This window comes from Phaenicophaeus curvirostris, unplaced genomic scaffold (assembly GCF_032191515.1).
Source record: "Phaenicophaeus curvirostris isolate KB17595 unplaced genomic scaffold, BPBGC_Pcur_1.0 scaffold_213, whole genome shotgun sequence".
Classification (NCBI taxonomy): Eukaryota; Metazoa; Chordata; class Aves; order Cuculiformes; family Cuculidae; genus Phaenicophaeus; species Phaenicophaeus curvirostris.
This window is the reverse complement of record NW_027206828.1, coordinates 232135-250680: the sequence shown is the minus strand read 5'-3', so window position 1 is coordinate 250680 and position 18546 is coordinate 232135. Positions and strand designations below refer to the sequence as shown.

The 18546-nt window shown below is 64.1% G+C and overlaps 2 protein-coding genes across 3 annotated transcripts; one reads left to right on the top strand and one right to left on the bottom strand.

Moving 5' to 3' along the window:
* The first annotated feature begins 72 nt into the window (after nt 1-72).
* Nucleotides 73-3457, top strand: MED11 (mediator complex subunit 11). 2 transcript variants are annotated; one of them, XM_069882575.1, is made up of 4 exons: nt 73-190; nt 947-1077; nt 2346-2498; nt 3445-3457. In XM_069882575.1, the coding sequence occupies exons 1-3, from the start codon at nt 106-108 to the stop codon at nt 2481-2483; spliced, it is 354 nt and encodes a 117-aa protein (XP_069738676.1). In that variant the 5' UTR covers nt 73-105; the 3' UTR covers nt 2484-2498; nt 3445-3457. The 2 variants fall into 2 exon arrangements, with proteins under 2 accessions (XP_069738676.1, XP_069738675.1); XM_069882574.1 differs by lacking the exon at nt 3445-3457 and having other exon boundaries at nt 2346-3327.
* Nucleotides 3458-5567: 2110 nt separating this feature from the next.
* On the bottom strand, nt 5568-18100 carry CHRNB1 (cholinergic receptor nicotinic beta 1 subunit). Its single transcript, XM_069882572.1, has 10 exons — nt 18041-18100; nt 17223-17374; nt 15710-15754; nt 15331-15440; nt 14190-14298; nt 13131-13275; nt 11935-12117; nt 10706-10929; nt 7176-7415; nt 5568-5747 (listed from the first exon to the last, which is right to left on the bottom strand). Exons 1-10 carry the CDS (start codon nt 18093-18095, stop codon nt 5607-5609), a joined length of 1404 nt encoding a protein of 467 aa, XP_069738673.1. The 5' UTR covers nt 18096-18100; the 3' UTR covers nt 5568-5606.
* Between the last annotated feature and the right edge of the window lie 446 nt (nt 18101-18546).

The window sequence follows — 18546 nt, the reverse complement described above, 5'->3', positions numbered from 1 at the left end:
CCTCCCCTCCATCCGCGCCTTCCGGGTCACGTGAGCGGCTAGGCGGGCTGGCGGGGCTTGCGGGGGAGGGGAGAACCATAGAGGGGGGCGGCTAGAGCGGCGCCCATGGCGGGGTACGGCGTGGCCAACGAGCGGCTGCGGGTGCTGGAGGAGCTGGAGAGGGAGATCGGGGCCTCCCTGCAGAGCGCGGGTGCGCGGGGGGACCGGGAGGGGCGGGGCCTAATGGGGAGGGGCCTAATGGGGGCGGTGTCTAAAGGGGGTGGGGCCTAAAGGGGGTGGGGCCTAAAGGGGGTGGGGCCTGATGGGGAGGGGCCTAATGGGGGAGGGGCCTAATGGGGAGGGGCCTAATGGGGTGGGGGCTAATGGGACAGGGCCTAATGGGGTGGAGTTAATGGGGTGGGGGGTCCCCTAATGGGGTGGGGACTAATGGGGGCGGGGCCTAATGGGGAGGAGCCTAATGGGGGAGGGGGCTAATGGGGAGGGGCCTGATGGGGTGGGGCCTAATGGGGGAGGGGGCTAATGGGGAGGGGGCTAATGGGGAGGAGCCTAATGGGGTGGGGCCTAATGGGGTGGGGCCTAATGGGGGAGGGGCCTAATGGGGAGGGGCCTAATGGGGGAGGGGGCTAATGGGGAGGAGCCTAATGGGGAGGAGCCTAATGGGGGAGGGGCCTAATGGGGGAGGGGGCTAATGGGGGAGGGGGCTAATGGGGGAGGGGGCTAATGGGGGAGGGGGCTAATGGGGGAGGGGCTAATGGGGAGGGGCCTACAGGCAGGAGGGCTGAGGGGGCGGGGCTTGGGGAGGGGGCGGGGCTTAAGGCTGGGGGTCAGAGGTTATGGGTGGGGAGTCAGAGGTCGCGTTCCAGGCCTCCCCCACCCCCCCCCTTTCCTGAGGCCCCCGAGGGGGGTCTGGGGGTTCGGGGTGTGATCGGGGGGGCGGTCCCGGCAGGCTCGGTGATCCTGGAGCTGTCGAAGGAGAAGGCGGCCGAGCGGCTGCTGGAGCGCCAGGCGGCTCAGTTCGGCGCCGCCGTCCAGAAGGTGGAGGCCGAGCTCTCGGCCCAGATCCGCTACCTCACCCAGGTCGGGGGGGGGCACGGGGGGCACGGGGGGTCACGGGGGGCTGGGGGTCACAGGGGAGAGCCCTGGGGTCTGGGGGTCATGGGGACACAGGGTTTTTGGGGTCACAGGGATCTGGGAGTCACAGGGGAGAGCCCTGGGGTCACAGCGGTCTGGGGGTCACAGGGGTCTGGGGGTCACAAGGAGGAACCCGTGGGTCACAGGGTCTGGGGGTCACAGGGGTCTGGGGGTCACAGGGGTCTGGGGGTCACAGAGGTCAAGGGGGTCTGGGGGTCACTGGGGTTGGGGGGTCATGGGGGTCTGGGGGTCACAGGGGTCTGGGGGTCAAAAGGATGAACCCTGGGTCACAGGGTCTGGGGGTCACAGGGGTCTGGGGGGAGCCCTGGGGTCATGGGGATCTGGGGGTCACAGGGGTCTGGGGGGTCACAGGGAGGAGCCCTGGGGGTCACAGGGGCCTGGGGGTCACGGGGGTCTGGGGGTCACGGGGGTCTGGGGGTCACAGGGAGGAGCCCTGGGGTCACAGGGGTCTGGGGGTCACAAGACTCTTGGGGTCACGGGGGTCACAGAGTCTGGGGGTCACAAGGAGGAGCCCTGGGATCATGGGGGTCTGGGGGTCACAGGGTTTTTGGGGTCACAGGGTCTGGGGGTCATGGGGGTCTGGGGGTCACGGGGCGGAGCCCTGGGGTCACAGGGAGTCTGGGGGTCACAGGGTCTGGGGGTCATGGGGGTCTGGGGGTCACGGGGCGGAGCCCTGGGGTCACAGGGAGTCTGGGGGTCACAGGGTCTGGGGGTCATGGGGGTCTGGGGGTCATGGGGAGGAGCCCTGGGGTCACAGGGGTCTGGGGGTCACAGGGGTCTGGGGGTCACGAGGTCACAGGGGTCTGGGGGTCACAGGGAGGAGCCCTGGGGTCACAGGGGCCTGGGGGTCACAGGGGCCTGGGGGTCACAGGGAGGAGCCCTGGGGTCATGGGGGTCTGGGGGTCACAGGGGTCTGGGGGGTCACAGGGAGGAGCCCTGGGGTCACAGGGGTCTGGGGGTCACGGGGGGCTGGGGGTCACAGGGGGGAGCCCTGGGGTCACAGGGGTCTGGGGGTCACAGGGGTCTGGGGGGAGCCCTGGGGTCATGGGGGTCTGGGGGTCCCAGGGGTCTGGGGGTCCCAGGGGTCTAGGGGTCACAGGGGGGAGCCCTGGGGTCCCAGGGGGGGTCTGGGGGGGGGTCCCAAGGTGTGGGGGGCCCCCCCGGAGACATCGGTTGCCCCCCGCGCCCCCCAGGTGGCCACGGGGCAGCCCCACGAGGGCTCGAGCTACGCGGCGCGGAAGGCGACGCAGCTGGCGCTGAACCGCGTCGACTACGTGAGGCAGCGGCTGGCGGAGCTCGCCGGGCTCTGCGAGGGCCCCACGGAGCCCTGACGGACACACGGACACCCGGACACACGGACACACGGACACACGGACACGGCCTGCAAAGGGGCCCTGAGGGACACACGGACACGCGGACACACGGACAGGGCCTCTGCGAGGGCCCCACGGAGCCCTGAGGGACACACGGACACGCGGACACGCGGACACGCGGACACGCGGACACACGGACACGCGGACACACGGACACGGCCCCACGGAGCCCTGAGGGACACACGGACACGCGGACACACGGACACACGGACACACGGACACGGCCTGCAAAGGGGCCCTGAGGGACACACGGACACGCGGACACACGGACAGGGCCTCTGCGAGGGCCCCACGGAGCCCTGAGGGACACACGGACACGCGGACACGCGGACACGCGGACACGCGGACACACGGACACGCGGACACACGGACACGGCCCCACGGAGCCCTGAGGGACACACGGACACGCGGACACACGGACACACGGACACGGCCTCTGCGAGGGCCCCGCGGAGCCCTGACGGACACACGGACACACGGACACGCGGACACACGGACACGGCCCCACGGAGCCCTGAGGGACACACGGACACGCGGACACACGGACACGCGGACACACGGACACGGCCTCTGCGAGGGCCCCACGGAGCCCTGACGGACACACGGACACACGGACACACGGACACGGCCTCTGCGAGGGCCCCACGGAGCCCTGACGGACACACGGACACACGGACACGCGGACACACGGACAGGGCCCCTGCGAGGGCCCCGCGGAGCCCTGACGGACACACGGACACACGGACACACGGACAGGGCCTCTGCGAGGGCCCCGCGGAGCCCTGAGGGACACACGGACACACGGACACACGGACAGGGCCTGCAAAGGGGCCCTGAGGGACACACGGACACGCGGACACACGGACACACGGACAGGGCCTCTGCGAGGGCCCCACGGAGCCCTGAGGGACACACGGACACGGACACACGGCCCTGGGACACACGGACACACGGACACGCGGACACACGGACAGGGCCTGCAAAGGGGCCCTGAGGGACACACGGACACGCGGACACACGGACAGGGCCTCTGCGAGGGCCCCACGGAGCCCTGAGGGACACACGGACACGCGGACACGCGGACACGCGGACACACGGACACGGCCCCACGGAGCCCTGAGGGACACACGGACACGCGGACACACGGACAGGGCCTCTGCGAGGGCCCCACGGAGCCCTGAGGGACACACGGACACGCGGACACGCGGACACGCGGACACACGGACACGGCCCCACGGAGCCCTGAGGGACACACGGACACGCGGACACACGGACACACGGACACGGCCTCTGCGAGGGCCCCGCGGAGCCCTGACGGACACACGGACACACGGACACGCGGACACACGGACAGGGCCTCTGCGAGGGCCCCACGGAGCCCTGACGGACACACGGACACGCGGACACCCGGACACACGGACAGGGCCTCTGCGAGGGCCCCACGGAGCCCTGACGGACACACGGACACACGGACACACGGACAGGGCCCCTGCGAGGGCCCCACGGAGCCCTGACGGACACACGGACACACGGACACACGGACAGGGCCCCTGCGAGGGCCCCGCGGAGCCCTGACGGACACACGGACACACGGACACGGCCTCTGCGAGGGCCCCACGGAGCCCTGAGGGACACACGGACACGCGGACACACGGACACACGGACACACGGACAGAAAGAACTGGGGCTGGAATTGCAAACAAAAAAAAATTTATAGAATCCAATCAAGGGGCTCAAGTTGGAGGGTTCGGGGGGGTCAGTTTGGGGGGGTCAAGGGGTCAGTTGGGGTTTGGGGGGGTCAGTTTGGGGGGGTCAAGGGGTCAGTTGTGGTTTGGGGAGGTCAGTTTGGGGGTTCGGGGGGGTCAGTTTGGGGGGGTCAAGGGGTCAGTTGGGGTTTGGGGGGTCAGTTTGGGGGTTCGGGGGGTCAGTTTGGGGTCCGGGGGGGTCAGTTTGGGGGTTTGAGGGGGTCAGTTCAGGTTTGGGGTGGGTCAGTTTGGGGGTTTGGGGGGTCAGTTTGGGGGTTCGGGCGGGTCAGTTGGGGTTTGAGGGGTCAGTTGGGGTTCGGGGGGGTCAGTTTGGGAGTTCAGGGGGTCAGTTTGGGGGGGTCAAGGGATCAGTTGGGGGTTCGGGGGGGTCAGTTGGGGTTTCGGGGGGGCCAGTTGGGGTTGGGGGGGGCCAGTTTGGGGGATCGGGGGGGTCAGTTTGGGGGGGTCAGGGGGTCAATCAGGTGTTGGGGGGGTCAGTTTGGGGGTTGGGGGGGTCAGTTGGGGGGGTCAAGGGGGGCCAGTTGGGGGTGGGGGGGGTCAGTTGGGGGGGGTCAGGGGGTCAGTTGGGGCTTGGGGGGGCCAGTTTGGGGGTTCAGTGGGTCAGTTTGGGGGGGTCAAGGGGTCAATCAGGTGTTTGGGGGGTCAGTTTGGGGGTTTGGGGGGTCACTTGTGGGGGTCAAGGGATCAGTTGGGGGTTCGGGGGGGTCAGTTGGGGTTTCGGGGGGGCCAGTTGGGGTTGGGGGGGGCCAGTTTGGGGGTTCGGGGGGGTCAGTTTGGGGGGGTCAGGGGGTCAATCAGGTGTTGGGGGGGTCAGTTTGGGGGTTGGGGGGGTCAGTTGGGGGGGTCAAGGGGTCAGTTGGGGCTTGGGGGGGCCAGTTGGGGTTGGGGGGGGTCAGTTTGGGGGTGCGGGGGGGCCAGTTGGGGCTCCGGGGGGTCAGTTTGGGGGTTCGGGGGGGCCAGTTTGGTGTTGGGGGGGGTCAGTTTGGGGGGGTCAGGGGGTCAATCAGGTGTTTGGGGGGTCAGTTTGGGGGTTTGGGGGGTCACTTGTGGGGGTCAAGGGGTCAGTTGGGGGTTCAGGGGGTCAGTTTGGGGGTTCGGGGGGGCCAGTTTGGGGTTCGGGGGGTCAGTTTGGGGGTTCGGGGGGGTCAGTTTGGGGGGGTCAGGGGGTCAATCAGGTGTTGGGGGGTCAGTTTGGGGGGTCAAAGGGTCAGTTGGGGTTTGGGGGGGTCAGTTTGGGGGTTCGGGGGGGTCAGTTGGGGTTGGGGGGGGCCAGTTTGGGGGTCCGGGGGGGTCAGTTTTGGGGTGCGGGGGGGCCCTAGGGGAAGGGCCGCGGGGGGGGGCGGTGCAGGGCGGCGTCCAGCCCGGTGCCCAGCGCGCAGGCGCCCGTCAGCGCCACGAAGGCCGCGAGGAAGAGTCGGTCGAGGGCCAGGGCGGCCGCCTGCCAGCGCTGCTGCTGCTGCAGCGGCACACGCGCTCGCACGAGGGCTCGCGGGGCCTCGCACGAGGGGTCACGGGGCTCACACGAGGGGTTACGGGGCTCACACGAGGGGTCAGGGGGCTCAAACGAGGGGTCGCGGGGCTCAAACGAGGGGTCAGGGGGATCAAACGAGGGGTCACGGGGATCAAACGAGGGCCGTAGGGCTCGCACGAGGGGTCACGGGGCTCGCACGAGGGCTGTAGGGCTCGCACGAGGGGTCGCAGGGCTCAAATGAGGGCTCGTGGGGCTCAAAAAAGGGGTCGTGGGGATCAAATGAGGGGTCAGGGGGCTTAAATGAGGGGTCGGGGGCTCGCACGAGGGGTCACGGGCCTCGCACAAGGGATCAGGGGCTCACACGAGGAGTCGCGGGGCTCAAATGAGGGGTTAGGGGGCTCAAATGAGGGGTCAAGGGGCTCAAATGAGGGGTCGGGGGCTCGCACGAGGGCTCACGGGCCTCGCACGAGGGGTCACGGGGCTCACACGAGGGGTCGCGGGGCTCAAACGAGGGGTTAGGGGGCTCAAATGAGGGGTCACGGGGCTTGCACGAGGGGTCACGGGCCTCGCACGAGGGGTCAGGGGGCTCAAACGAGGGGTCAGGGGGCTCAAACGAGGGGTCAGGGGGCTCAAACGAGGGCCATAGGGCTCACATGAGGGGTCACGGGGCTCGCACGAGGGCCGTAGGTCTCGCACGAGGGATCGCGGGGCTCAAATGAGGGGTCATGGGGTTCAAAAAAGGGGTCAGGGGGCTCAAATGAGGGATCAGGGGCTCACATGAGGGGTCAGGGGGCTCGCACAAGGGCCATAGGGCTCACACGAGGGGTCGCAGGGCTCAAATGAGGGCTCAGGGGGCTCAAATGAGGGATCAGGGGCTCACATGAGGGGTCAGGGGGCTCGCACGAGGGGTCACAGGGCTCAAATGAAGGGTCGTGGGGCTCAAACGAGGGGTTAGGGGGCTCAAATGAGGGGTCAGGGGCTCAAATGAGGGGTCAGGGGGCTCGCATGAGGGCCATAGGGCTCGCACGAGGGGTCGCAGGGCTCGCACGAGGGGTCACTGGGCTCAAACGAGGGGTCACTGGGCTCAAACGAGGGCCATAGGGCTCGCACAACAGGTCACGGGGCTCACACGAGGGGTCGCAGGGTTCAAACAAGGGGTCACAGGGCTCAAATGAGGGGTCAGGGGCTCAAATGAGGGGTCGCGGGGCTCAAACGAGGGCTGTAGGGCTTGCACGAGGGGTCCCGGGGCTCGCACGAGGGGTCCCGGGGCTCGCACGAGGGCCATATGAGGGTCCCGGGGCTCATGTGGGGGCCCCCAGGGCTCCCGCAGGGGGTCGCACGAGGGGTCTCGGGGGTCACGCGAGGGCTTCGAGGGGCACGAGGGCTCGCACGAGGGCTCGCACGAGGGCTCACCTGCTCGTGGTGCTGGCGCAGGCGGAGGCCGCGGGCGATGGTGCTGACGGCGCGGGCGGCCGCTCGCAGCTCGGGGGGCAGCGGGGGGGTCGGGGCCGGGGGGGGGTCGGGGCCCCCCGGCAGCCGCAGCAGGTAGAGCCCCGGCCCGGGGGGGGCGGAGGGGGGCGCGGGGGGGGGCGAGGGGGGCGGGGGGGGGGGGCAGCGGAGGCCCAGGAGTGGGGGGAGGCGCTGCAGGAACAGCTGGGGGGGGGCAGGGGGTTAGGACCCCCCCATTGACCCCCCCCACCCCAAGGGACCCCCTAGTGACCCCCCCATTGAGCCCCCCCCCCCGGCTACCAGTATGGGGCACTATGGGGTCACTATAGATGCACTCTGGGGCACTATAGATTCACTATGGGTCACTATAGATTCACTATGGGTCGCTACAGGTCCCTATAGACTCACTATGGGTCACTATAGACTTACCATGGGTCACTATGGGTTCCTAGAGACTCACTCTGGGTCACTATAGATTCACTATGGGTCAGTCTGGGTCACTATATACTCACTCTGGGTCACTACGGGTCCCTATAGACTCACTCTGGGTCACTATAGACTCACTATGGATCCCTATAGACTCACCGTGGGTCACTACGGGTCCCTATAGACTCACTCTAGGTCACTATAGATTCACTCTGTGTCACTATAGACTCACTCTGGGTCACTACGGGTCCCTATAGACTCACTCTGGGTCACTATAGACTCACTCTGGGTCACTACGAGTCCCTATAAACTCACTCCGGGTCACTATAGACTCACTCTGGGTCACTCTGGGTCCCTATGGCTTGCTATAGAGTCACTGTGGGTCACTATAGATTCACTATGGGTCACTATACATTCACTCTGGGTCACTACGGGGCCTTATAGACTCACTGTGGGGCACTATAGATCCACTATGGGTCACTATAGACTCACCATGGGTCACTATAGATTCACTCTGGGTCCCTATAGACTCACTCTGGGTCACTACAGGTCCCTATAGACTCACTCTGGGTCCCTATAGACTCACTCTGGGTCACTATGGATTCACTATGGGTCACTACAAGTCTCTATAGACTCACTCTGGGTCCCTATAGACTCACTATGGGTCACTATAGACTCACTCTGGGTCACTATGGGTCCCTACAGACTCACTCTTGGTCGCTATAGATTCACTATGAGTCACTCTGGGTCACTCTAGACTCACTAGGGGTCACTACAAGTCCCTATAAACTCACTCTGGGTCACTCTAGACTCACTCTGGGTCACTACGGGTCCCTATAGACTCACTCTGGGTCACTATAGACTCACTCTGGGTCACTACGAGTCCCTGTAAACTCAGTCCGGGTCACTATAGACTCACTCTGGGTCCCTATGGCTTGCTATAGAGTTACTGTGGGTCACTATAGATTCACTCTGGGTCAATACGGGGCCTTATAGACTCCTTGTGGGGCACTATAGATCCACTATGGGTCACTATAGACTCACTCTGGGTCACTATAGATTCACTCTGGGTCACTATAGACTCACCATGGGTCACTACAGGTCCCTATAGACTCACTCTGGGTCCCTATAGACTCACTGTGGGGCACTATAGATTCACTCTGGGTCACTACAGGTCCCTGTAGACTTACTCTGGGTCACTATGGATTCACTATGGGTCACTAAAAGTCTCTATAGACTCACTCTGGGTCCCTATAGACTCACTCTGGGTCACTACGGGTCCCTACAGACTCACTCTGGGTCACTATAGATTCAGTATGAGTCACTCTGAGTCACTCTAGACTCACTAGGGGTCACTACAAGTCCCTATAGACTCACTCTGGGTCACTACAGACTCACTAGGGGTCACTACAAGTCCCTATAGACTCACTCTGGGTCACTCTGGGTCCCTATAGACTCACTCTGAGTCACTACAGGTCCCTATAAACTCACTCCAGGTCACTATAGACTCACTCTGGGTCACTCTGGGTCCCTATAGACTCACTCCGGGTCCCTATAGACTCACCATGGGTCACTACAGGTTCCTATAGACTCACTCTGGGTCACTACAAGTCCCTATAGACTCACTCTGGATCACTATAGACTCACTATGGGTCACTAGAGACTCACTATGGGTCACTATAGAGTCACTGCATGCCCCTATTGACTCACTATGGGTCACTACAGGGGACTATAGATCGACTATGGGTCCCTGTAGACTCACTATGGGGCACTATAGGTTCACCATGGGTCACTATGGGTCCCTGTAGGTTCACTATGGGGCAATACAGGGCACTATAGACTCACTACGGGTGTCTATAAACTCACTGCAGGGCACTATGTATTGACTATGGGTCACTATAGATTCACCAAGGGTTACTATAGACTCACTAAAGGGCACTATAGGTGCACTATGGGTCACTATAAGTCTGTATAGACTCATTGTGGGTCACTATAGATTCACTATGAGTCACTACGTATTCACTATAGATGCACTATGGGTCACTGTGGGTCTCTATAGGCTCATTTTGGGTCACTACAGACTCACTCTGGGTCACTAGATTCACTATGGATCACTATGGCTTACTATAGACTCACTCTGGGTCACTATAGATTCACTATGGATCACTATGGCTTGCTATAGACTCACCATGGGTCACTACGGGTCCCTATAGACTCACTATGGGTCCCTATAGACTCACCATGGGTCCCTATAGACTCACCATGGGTGACTACAGGTCCCTATAGACTCACTCTGGGTCACTATAGACTCACTACAGGTCACTATAGACTCACCATGGGTCACTACGGGTCCCTATAGCCTCACTGTGGGTCACTATAGACTCACCATGGGTCACTACAGGTCCCTATAGACTCACTGTGGGTCCCTATAGACTCACTACAGACTCACTCTGGGTGACTACGGGTCCCTATAGACTCACTCTGGGTCACTACAGGTCCCTGTAGACTTACTCTGGGTCACTACGGATTCACTATGGGTCACTACAAGTCTCTATAGACTCACTCTGGGTCACTACGGGTCCCTACAGACTCACTCTGGGTCACTATAGATTCACTACGAGTCACTCTGGGTCACTCTAGACTCACTATGGCTCACTACAGGTCCCTATAGACTCACTCTGGGTCACTAAAGACTCACCATGGGTCACTACGGGTCCCTATAGACTCACTGTGGGTCACCATAGACTCACTCTGGATCACTATAGATTCACTATGGGTCACTACAGGTCACTATAGACTCACTATGGGTCACTATAGATTCACTCTGGGTCACTACGGGTCCCTATAGACTCACTCTGGGTCACTACGGGTCCCTACAGACTCACTATGGGTCACTATAGATTCACTACGGGTCCCTACAGACTCACTATGGGTCACTATAGATTCACTACGGGTCCCTATAGACTCACCAAGGGTCACTACGGGCCCCTATAGACCCACCATGGGTCCCTATAGATTCACTATCGACTCACTATGGGTTCCCCGCGGGTTCCCGGGGGGTCCCTCACCGTCTGTGCCCAGCGGGGCAGGGCGTGCGAGGCGTGCGAGCGGTGGTGCACGTTGAGGACGCCGACGCTGAGGATGACGCAGAGCGTGAGCAGCACCAGGACGGCTGTGAGCGAGCGTGCGATGAGCGGCACGGCCAGCGACGTGGCCGGCACCTTGTCCGCCAGCAGCAGCAGGAACACGGTGAGTGTGAGCAGCGCGAACAGCGACAGCGTCAGCTTCTCCCCTGCCGGAGCCCTCGTGAGCCCTCGTGCGAGGCCACGCCGCCGCGCCGAAAGCCCTCGTGCAAACGCTTCCGATAATCGCAGGCAAAGGCTCCAGGTAGCCTCGTGCAAAGCCTCCAGGTAGCCTCGTGCAAAGCCCTCGTGCATATCCCTCCAGGTAGCTTCGTGCAAAGCCCTCGTGCAAATCCCTCCAGGTAGCCTCGTGCAAAGCCTCCATGTAGCCTCATGCAAAGGCTTCAGGTAGCCTCGTGCAAAGCCCTTGTGCAAATCCCTCCAGGTAGCCTTGTGGAAATGCTTCAGGTAGCCTCGTGCAAAGCCTCCACGTAGCCTCGTGCAAAGCCCTCGTGCAAAGGCTTCAGGTAGCCTCGTGTAAATGTTTCAGGTAGCCTCGTGCAAATCCCTCCAGGTAGCCTCGTGCAAAGCCCTCGTACAAAGGCTTGAGGTAGCCTCGTGTAAACGCTTCAGGTACCCTCGTGCAAAGCCCTTGTGCAAATCCCTCCAGGTAGCCTCGTGCAAAGCCTCCAGGTAGCCTCGTGAAAAGCCCTTGTGCAAAGGCTTCAGGTATCCTCGTGCATAGCCCTAGTGTAAAGGCTTCAGGTAGCCTCGTGCAAAGCCCTCGTGCAAAGGCTTCAGGTAGCCTCGTGCAAAGCCCTTGTGCAAAGGCTTCAGGTATCCTCGTGCATAGCCCTAGTGTAAAGGCTTCAGGTAGCCTCGTGTAAAGGCTTCAGGTAGCCTCGTGCAAAGCCCTAGTGCAAAGGCTTCAGGTAACCTCGTGAAAAGGCTTCAGGTATCCTCGTGCAAAGCCCTCCTGGTATCCTCCTGCAAGCACTTCAGGTAGCTTCGTGCAAATCCCTCGTGCAAAGCCTCCAGGTCGCCTCGTGCAAGGGCCTGGAATCACCAGGCAAAGCCCCCGCGTCCTCGTGCAAAGAACCCAGGGATGCTTGTACACACACCCCCCCCGTGCAAAGAGCCTGGGTAGCCCCGTGCAGAATCCTCGTGCGTCGCACCAGCGTCGGGGGGCAGGTAGAAGACGGCGTCGGCGAGGAGCGTGATGAGGGCGCAGGGCACGAGGACGTTCACGATGTAGAAGAGGGGCTTGCGCCGCAGCACCAGGTAAAACGTGACGTCCTCGTGCGAGGGCCCCGCGTGGCGCCGCCCCGAGCGGTGGCACAGCTCCCACTGCCCGTTCTCTGCACGGGGGAGCGCTCGCACGAGGGCGCGGGGAGAGCCCCCCCGGGCACCCCCCACCCCGTCCTCGTGCGAAACCCCCATCCTCATGCAAAAACCCCACGGCGCCCCTGAATCTTCGTGCAAGGACCCTTTTTGACCCACGATCCTCGTGCAAAGTCTCTTTTTGACCCCCAATCCTCGTGCAAAGCCCCCTTATCCTTGCACAAAGCCCCTTTTTGACTCCCAATCCTCGTGCAAACCCCCTTTTTGACCCCCGATCCTCACGCAAACCCCCCTTTTGACCCCGATCCTCGTGCAAAGCCCCTTTTTGACCCCCAATCCTCGTGCAAAGCCCCCTTATCCTTGCACAAAGCCCCTTTTTGACCCCCAATCCTCGTGCAAATCCCCTTTTTGACCCCCAATCCTCATGCAAACCCCCTTTTTGACCCCCAATCCTCGTGCAAAGCCCCCTTATCCTTGCACAAACCCCCTTTTTGACCCCCGATCCTCACGCAAACCCCCCTTTTGACCCCGATCCTCGTGCAAACCCCCTTTTTGACCCCCAATCCTCGTGCAAAGCCCCCTTATCCTTGCACAAAGCCCCTTTTTGACCCCCAATCCTCGTGCAAATCCCCTTTTTGACCCCCAATCCTCATGCAAACCCCCCTTTTGACCCCCAATCCTCGTGCAAAGCCCCCTTATCCTTGCACTAAGCCCCTTTTTGACCCCCAATCCTCGTGCAAAGCCCCCTTTTTGACCCCCGATCCTCGTGCAAAGCCCCCTTATCCTTGCACAAAGCCCCTTTTTGACCCCCAATCCTCGTGCAAAGCCCCCTTTTTGACCCCCGATCCTTGTGCAAAACCCCTTATCCTTGCGCAAAACCCCCTTATCCTTGCACAAAGCCCCTTTTTGACCCCTAATCCTCGTGCAAAGCCCCCTTTTTGACCCCCGATCCTCATGCAAAGCCCCTTTTTGACCCCCGATCCTCGTGCAAAGCCCCTTTTTTGGCCCCGGGCCCTGGTGCGAGGCTCACCCTGGAAGTCGGGGGCGAGGGCGGCGCGGGCCCCCCCGGTTTGGGGGTCCCCCCCCGCCGGGAGCAGCCGCAGCTCCCCGGGGCCGTAGGAGCCCGAGCGGAACACGAGGGAGCAGTTCTGCCAGTCGAAGGGGAAATGAGACACCTGGGGGGGGGGGGGGAACCCCAAAAAAAAAAATAAATAAAGAGGGGGGGTCAGGGAACCCCAAATCCCCCTTAGGACCCCCCCAAGACTCCCGAACCCCACCCCAACCCCCTCTTCTGGCCCCCCAGGATCTCCCTGAACCCCCTCAGGACCCTCGAAACCCCCTTAAATCCTCCTTGTGCCCCCCCCAGACCCTCTACAACCCCCCAAAATTCTTCTTAGGACCCCCCCAGGACCCCCCCAAACCCCCTAAAGACCCCAGGGCCCCCCCAAACCCCCTTAGAACCCTCCTAAAGACCCCAGGGCCCCCCCAAACCCCCTTAGAACTCCCCTAAAGACCCCAGAGCCCCCCCAAACCCCCTTAGAACCCTCCTAAAGACCCCAGGGCCCCCCCAAACCCCCTTAGAACTCCCCTAAAGACCCCAGAGCCCCCCCAAACCCCCTTAGAACTCCCCTAAACACCCCAGAGCCCCCCCAAACCCCCTTAGAACTCCCCTAAAGACCCCAGGGCCCCCCCAAAACCCCTTAGAACTCCCCTAAAGACCCCAGGGCCCCCCCAAACCCTCTTAGAACTCCCCTAAAGACCCCAGAGCCCCCCCAAACCCCCTTAGAACTCCCCTAAAGACCCCAGAGCCCCCCCAAACCCCCTTAGAACTCCCCTAAACACCCCAGAGCCCCCCCAAACCCCCTTAGAACTCCCCTAAAGACCCCAGGGCCCCCAGAAACCCCCTTAGAACTCCCCTAAAGACCCCAGAGCCCCCCCCTAAACCCCCTTAGAACTCCCCTAAAGACCCCAGTGCCCCCCTAAACCCCCCTTAGAACTCCCCTAAAGACCCCACAGCACCCCCAAACCCCCTTACAACCCCCCTAAAGACCCCAGGACCCCCCCAACCCCCCCCCCGACCCCCCCTCACTCGGATGGGGCAGCGGCTGCGGAACAGGGCCGGGGGCCGCCAGCGCACGGAGCCATCGGAGGAGACGACGGCGCGACTCCCCAAGGACACCCCAAATTCGCCGTCGTTGCTGTGGGGAGGGGACGTCACCCCCAAAACAGAACAAGCCCCCCCGCACCCCACAACCCCCCTGTACACCCCCCTACGAGCACCCTAACCCCCCTGTACAGCCCCCCCAAATACACCCTGGTACCCCAAAACGTCCTTGCGCACCGAGCCCCCCCGCACCCCCTTTTCTGAGCCCCCCCATCCCAAATTTCCCCCCCAACTCCCTCTAGGACCCCCCCAAACCCCCTTTTCTCACCCCCCCCCAATCCCAAATGCCCCCCCCAACCCCCTCTAGGACCCCCCCAACCCCTCTAGGACCCCCCCAAACCCCCTTTTCTGACCCCCCCCAATCCCAAATTTCCCCCCCCACCCCCTCTAGGACCCCCCAACCCCTCTAAGACCCCCCCCAACTCCCTCTAGGACCCCCCCAACCCCTCTAGGACCCCCCCAAACCCCCTTTTCTGACCCCCCCCAATCCCAAATTTCCCCCCCCACCCCCTCTAGGACCCCCCCAACCCCTCTAAGACCCCCCCCAACTCCCTCTAGGACCCCCCCAACCCCTCTAGGACCCCCCCAAACCCCCTTTTCTCACCCCCCCAATCCCAAATTCCCCCCCCAACCCCTCTAGGACCCCCCCAACCCCTCTAGGACCCCCCCAAACCCCCTTTTCTCACCCCCCCCATCCCAAATTCCCCCCCAACCCCCTCTAGGACCCCCCCAACCCCTCTAAGACCCCCCCAAACCCCCTATTCTGACCCCCCCAATCCCAAGTTCCCCCCCAACCCCCTCTAGGACCCCCCCAACCCCTCTAGGACCCCCCCAAAACCCCCTTTTCTGACCCCCCCCGTGCCCCCCCACCCCATAACCCCCCCCCATGTCCCCCCCCAATCCCAAATTCCCCCCCCAACCCCCTCTAGGACCCCCCCAACCCCTTAAAACCCCCCTTTCTGACCCCTCAAACCCCCCCAAAACCCCCTTTCCGACCCCCCCAACCCCCCCAAACCCCATTTTCTGACCCCCCCACCCCAAAAAAAAATCTCTCCCCCCCCCTCACTTATTTTCCAGCCCCACATCTGGCAGCCACAGCTGTTCGGCCGGCACCCTCAGCGCCCTCAGCCCCCCATGATTTTCGGGGTCCCAGCGCAGACGGGGGTCCTGCCAGCCCTGGAAAAGGAGGGGGGGGACACACATTAGGGACCCCCCCACACCCTAAAACCACCCCCTCCCCCAAAAAAAAGCCCTGCCCCCCCCCAGCCCCCCCCTTTTCCCCTCCCCTGCCCCCCAAAACTGCCCCACCCCCCCTTTTTGCCCCCTCAAAACCACCAGGGACCCCCCCACTTTGCCCCCCCACCCCAAAAATGCTCCCAACCCCCCTTCTTGCCCCTCTAACCCCCCCCAGGGACCCCCCCTTTTTGCCCCCCCCCCCCATATACCAGGTCCAGGTAAACCTTGGTCGTCAGCTCCTCGTGTTTTTCATCCTGGGGGAGAGGATCAGGGGGGCCCCCCCCCCAAAAAAAAAGAAGGGGACCCCCGGGACCCCAATTCTCACCCAGTGCCCCCCTCCACCCCTCAGGACCCCCCCAGACCCCCCTTTTTACCCTCAACCCCCTCCAGGACCCCCCCAAATCCCCTCAACCCCCCCTTTTCTGCCCCCCCACCCCCTCCACGACCCCCCCAAATCCCCTCAACCCCCCCTTTTCTGCCCCCAACCCCCTCCAGGACCCCCCCAAATCCCCTCAACCCCACCTTTTCTGCCCCCCCACCCCCTCCAGGACCCCCCCAAATCCCCTCAACCCCCCCCTTTTCTGCCCCCAACCCCCTCCAGGACCCCCCCAAATCCCCTCAACCCCACCTTTTCTGCCCCCCCCCCCCCTCCAGGACCCCCCCAAATCCCCTCAACCCCCCCTTTTCTGCCCCCCCACCCCCTCCAGGACCCCCCCAAATCCCCTCAACCCCCCCTTTTCTGCCCCCAACCCCCTCCAGGATCCCCCCAAATCCCCTCAACCCCCCCTTTTCTGCCCCCCAACCCCCTCCAGGACCCCCCCAGATCCCCTCAACCCCCCCTTTTCTGCCCCCCAACCCCCTCCAGGACCCCCCCAAATGCCCTCAACCCCCCCTTTCTACCCCCAACCCCCTCCAGGACCCCCCCAAATCCCCTCAACCCCCCCTTTTCTGCCCCCCCACCCCCTCCAGGACCCCCCCAAATCCCCTCAACCCCCCCTTTTCTGCCCCCCAACCCACTCCAGGACCCCCCCAAATCCCCTCAACCCCCCCTTTTCTGCCCCCAACCCCCTCCAGAATCCCCCCAAATCCCCTCAACCCCCCCTTTTCTGCCCCCCAACCCCCTCCAGGACCCCCCCAGATCCCCTCAACCCCCCCTTTTCTGCCCCCCAACCCCCTCCAGGACCCCCCAAATCCCCTCAACCCCCCCTTTTCTGCCCCCCAAGCCCCTCCAGGACCCCCCAAACCCCCTCAACCCCCCCCCTTTTCTGCTCCTCCACCCCCCTCAGCTCCCCCTTTTTACCCTCAACCCCCTCCAGGACCCCCCCAGATCCCCTCAACCCCCCCCTTTTCTGCCCCCCAACACCTTCCAGGACCCCCCCAGCCCCCCCAAACTCCCCTCAGCCCCCCCTTTTTTCCCCTTAATCCCCTCCAGGACCCCCCCAAATCCCTTCAACTCCCCCTTTTCTACCCCCCTCCAGGACCCCCCAGCCCCCTCCAGGACCCCCCCAAATCCCCTCAAACCCCCCTTTTCTGCCCCCCAACCCCCTCCAGGACCCCTCCAGCCCCCCTTTTTTACCCCCAACCCCTTCCAGGACCCCCCCAAATCCCCCCAGCCCCCTCCAGGACCCCCCCAAATCCCCTCAACCCCCTCCAGGACCCCCCCAAATCCCCCCAACCCCCTCCAGGACCCCCCCCAGCCCCCCCTTCCCCCCCCCCCCTTACCAGGCTGACGAGCTGTGCCAGCTCCAGCCCCACCCGCACCTCCAGGGCCCCCCCCGGCCCCCCCGGCCGGACCCCCCCCCGGTACCGGCTCAGCAGGGCCCGAAGCAGCCGCTGCCCCGGGGGGGGGGCGGGGGGTGGGGGGGGAGCCCGGCCTGGGGGGGGGGGCAAAAAGAGGGGGGGTTAAAGGAGGGGGGGGGCAAAAAGGGGGGGGGAGAGGGGGAAAAGGGGGGGTTAAAGGAGGGGGGGGGCACCTAAAGTGGGGGGGGGCACCTAAAGAGGGGGGGAAAGGGGGGGTTAAAGGAAGGGGGGGGGCACCCAAAAGGGGGGGGGGCACCTAAAGGGGGGGGGGGAAAGGGGGGTTAAAGGGGGGGGGGGGCACCCAAAAGGGGGGGGGGCACCTAAAGGGGGGGTTAAAGGAGGGGGGGGGGGCACCCAAAGTGGGGGGGGGACTCAAAGGGGGGGGGGGGGCACCTAAAGGGGGGGGAAAGGGGGGGGCTAAAGGAGGGGGGGGCACCTAAAGTGGGGGGGGGACCTAAAGGGGGGGGCACCCAAAAGGGGGGGGGCACCTAAAGGGGGGGAAAAGGGGGGGGGGGTTAAAGGAGGGGGAGGCACCTAAAGTGGGGGTGGGCACCTAAAGGGGGGGGTTAAAGGAAGGGGGGGGCACCCAAAAGGGGGGGGTCACCTAAAGGGGAGGGGGAAAGGGGGGTTAAAGGAAGGGGGGGGGCACCCAAAGTGTGGGGGGGGGGGCACCTAAAGGGGTTGAGGAGGGGTCCCAAAAGGGGGGGGGTCCCAAAAAGTGGGGGGGGGGGTCCCGGTACCGAGGCAGCAGAGGAGGAGGACGAGGAGGAGGCCGAAGGCTCCACGCGGCGCCATGATGGGGGAGGGGGGCAGTTATTGGGGGGGGGGGGTATTTCTTGAGGGGGGGGAGGGAGGGGGAGGCGGGGCAAGAGCACCTGCTCCGGATGTGGGGGAGGGGCTGGGGGGGGAGGGGGGAGAGAGCGGCCCCGCCCCCCCCCCGGACCCCCTTTCTGGGCCCCCCCAGCCCCACAAGTGCCCCCCCCAGCCCCATATCTGCCCCCCAGGACTCCCTTTCTGCCCCCCCCAGCCCCATATCTGCCCCCCAGGACTCCCTTTCTGCCCCCCCCAGCCCCACAAGTGCCCCCCCAGCCCCATATCTGCCCCCCAGGACTCCCTTTCTGCCCCCCCCAGCCCCATATCTGCCCCCCAGGACTCCCTTTCTGCCCCCCCCAGCCCCACAAGTACCCCCCCAGCCCCATATCTGCCCCCCAGGACTCCCTTTCTGCCCCCCCCAACCCCATATCTG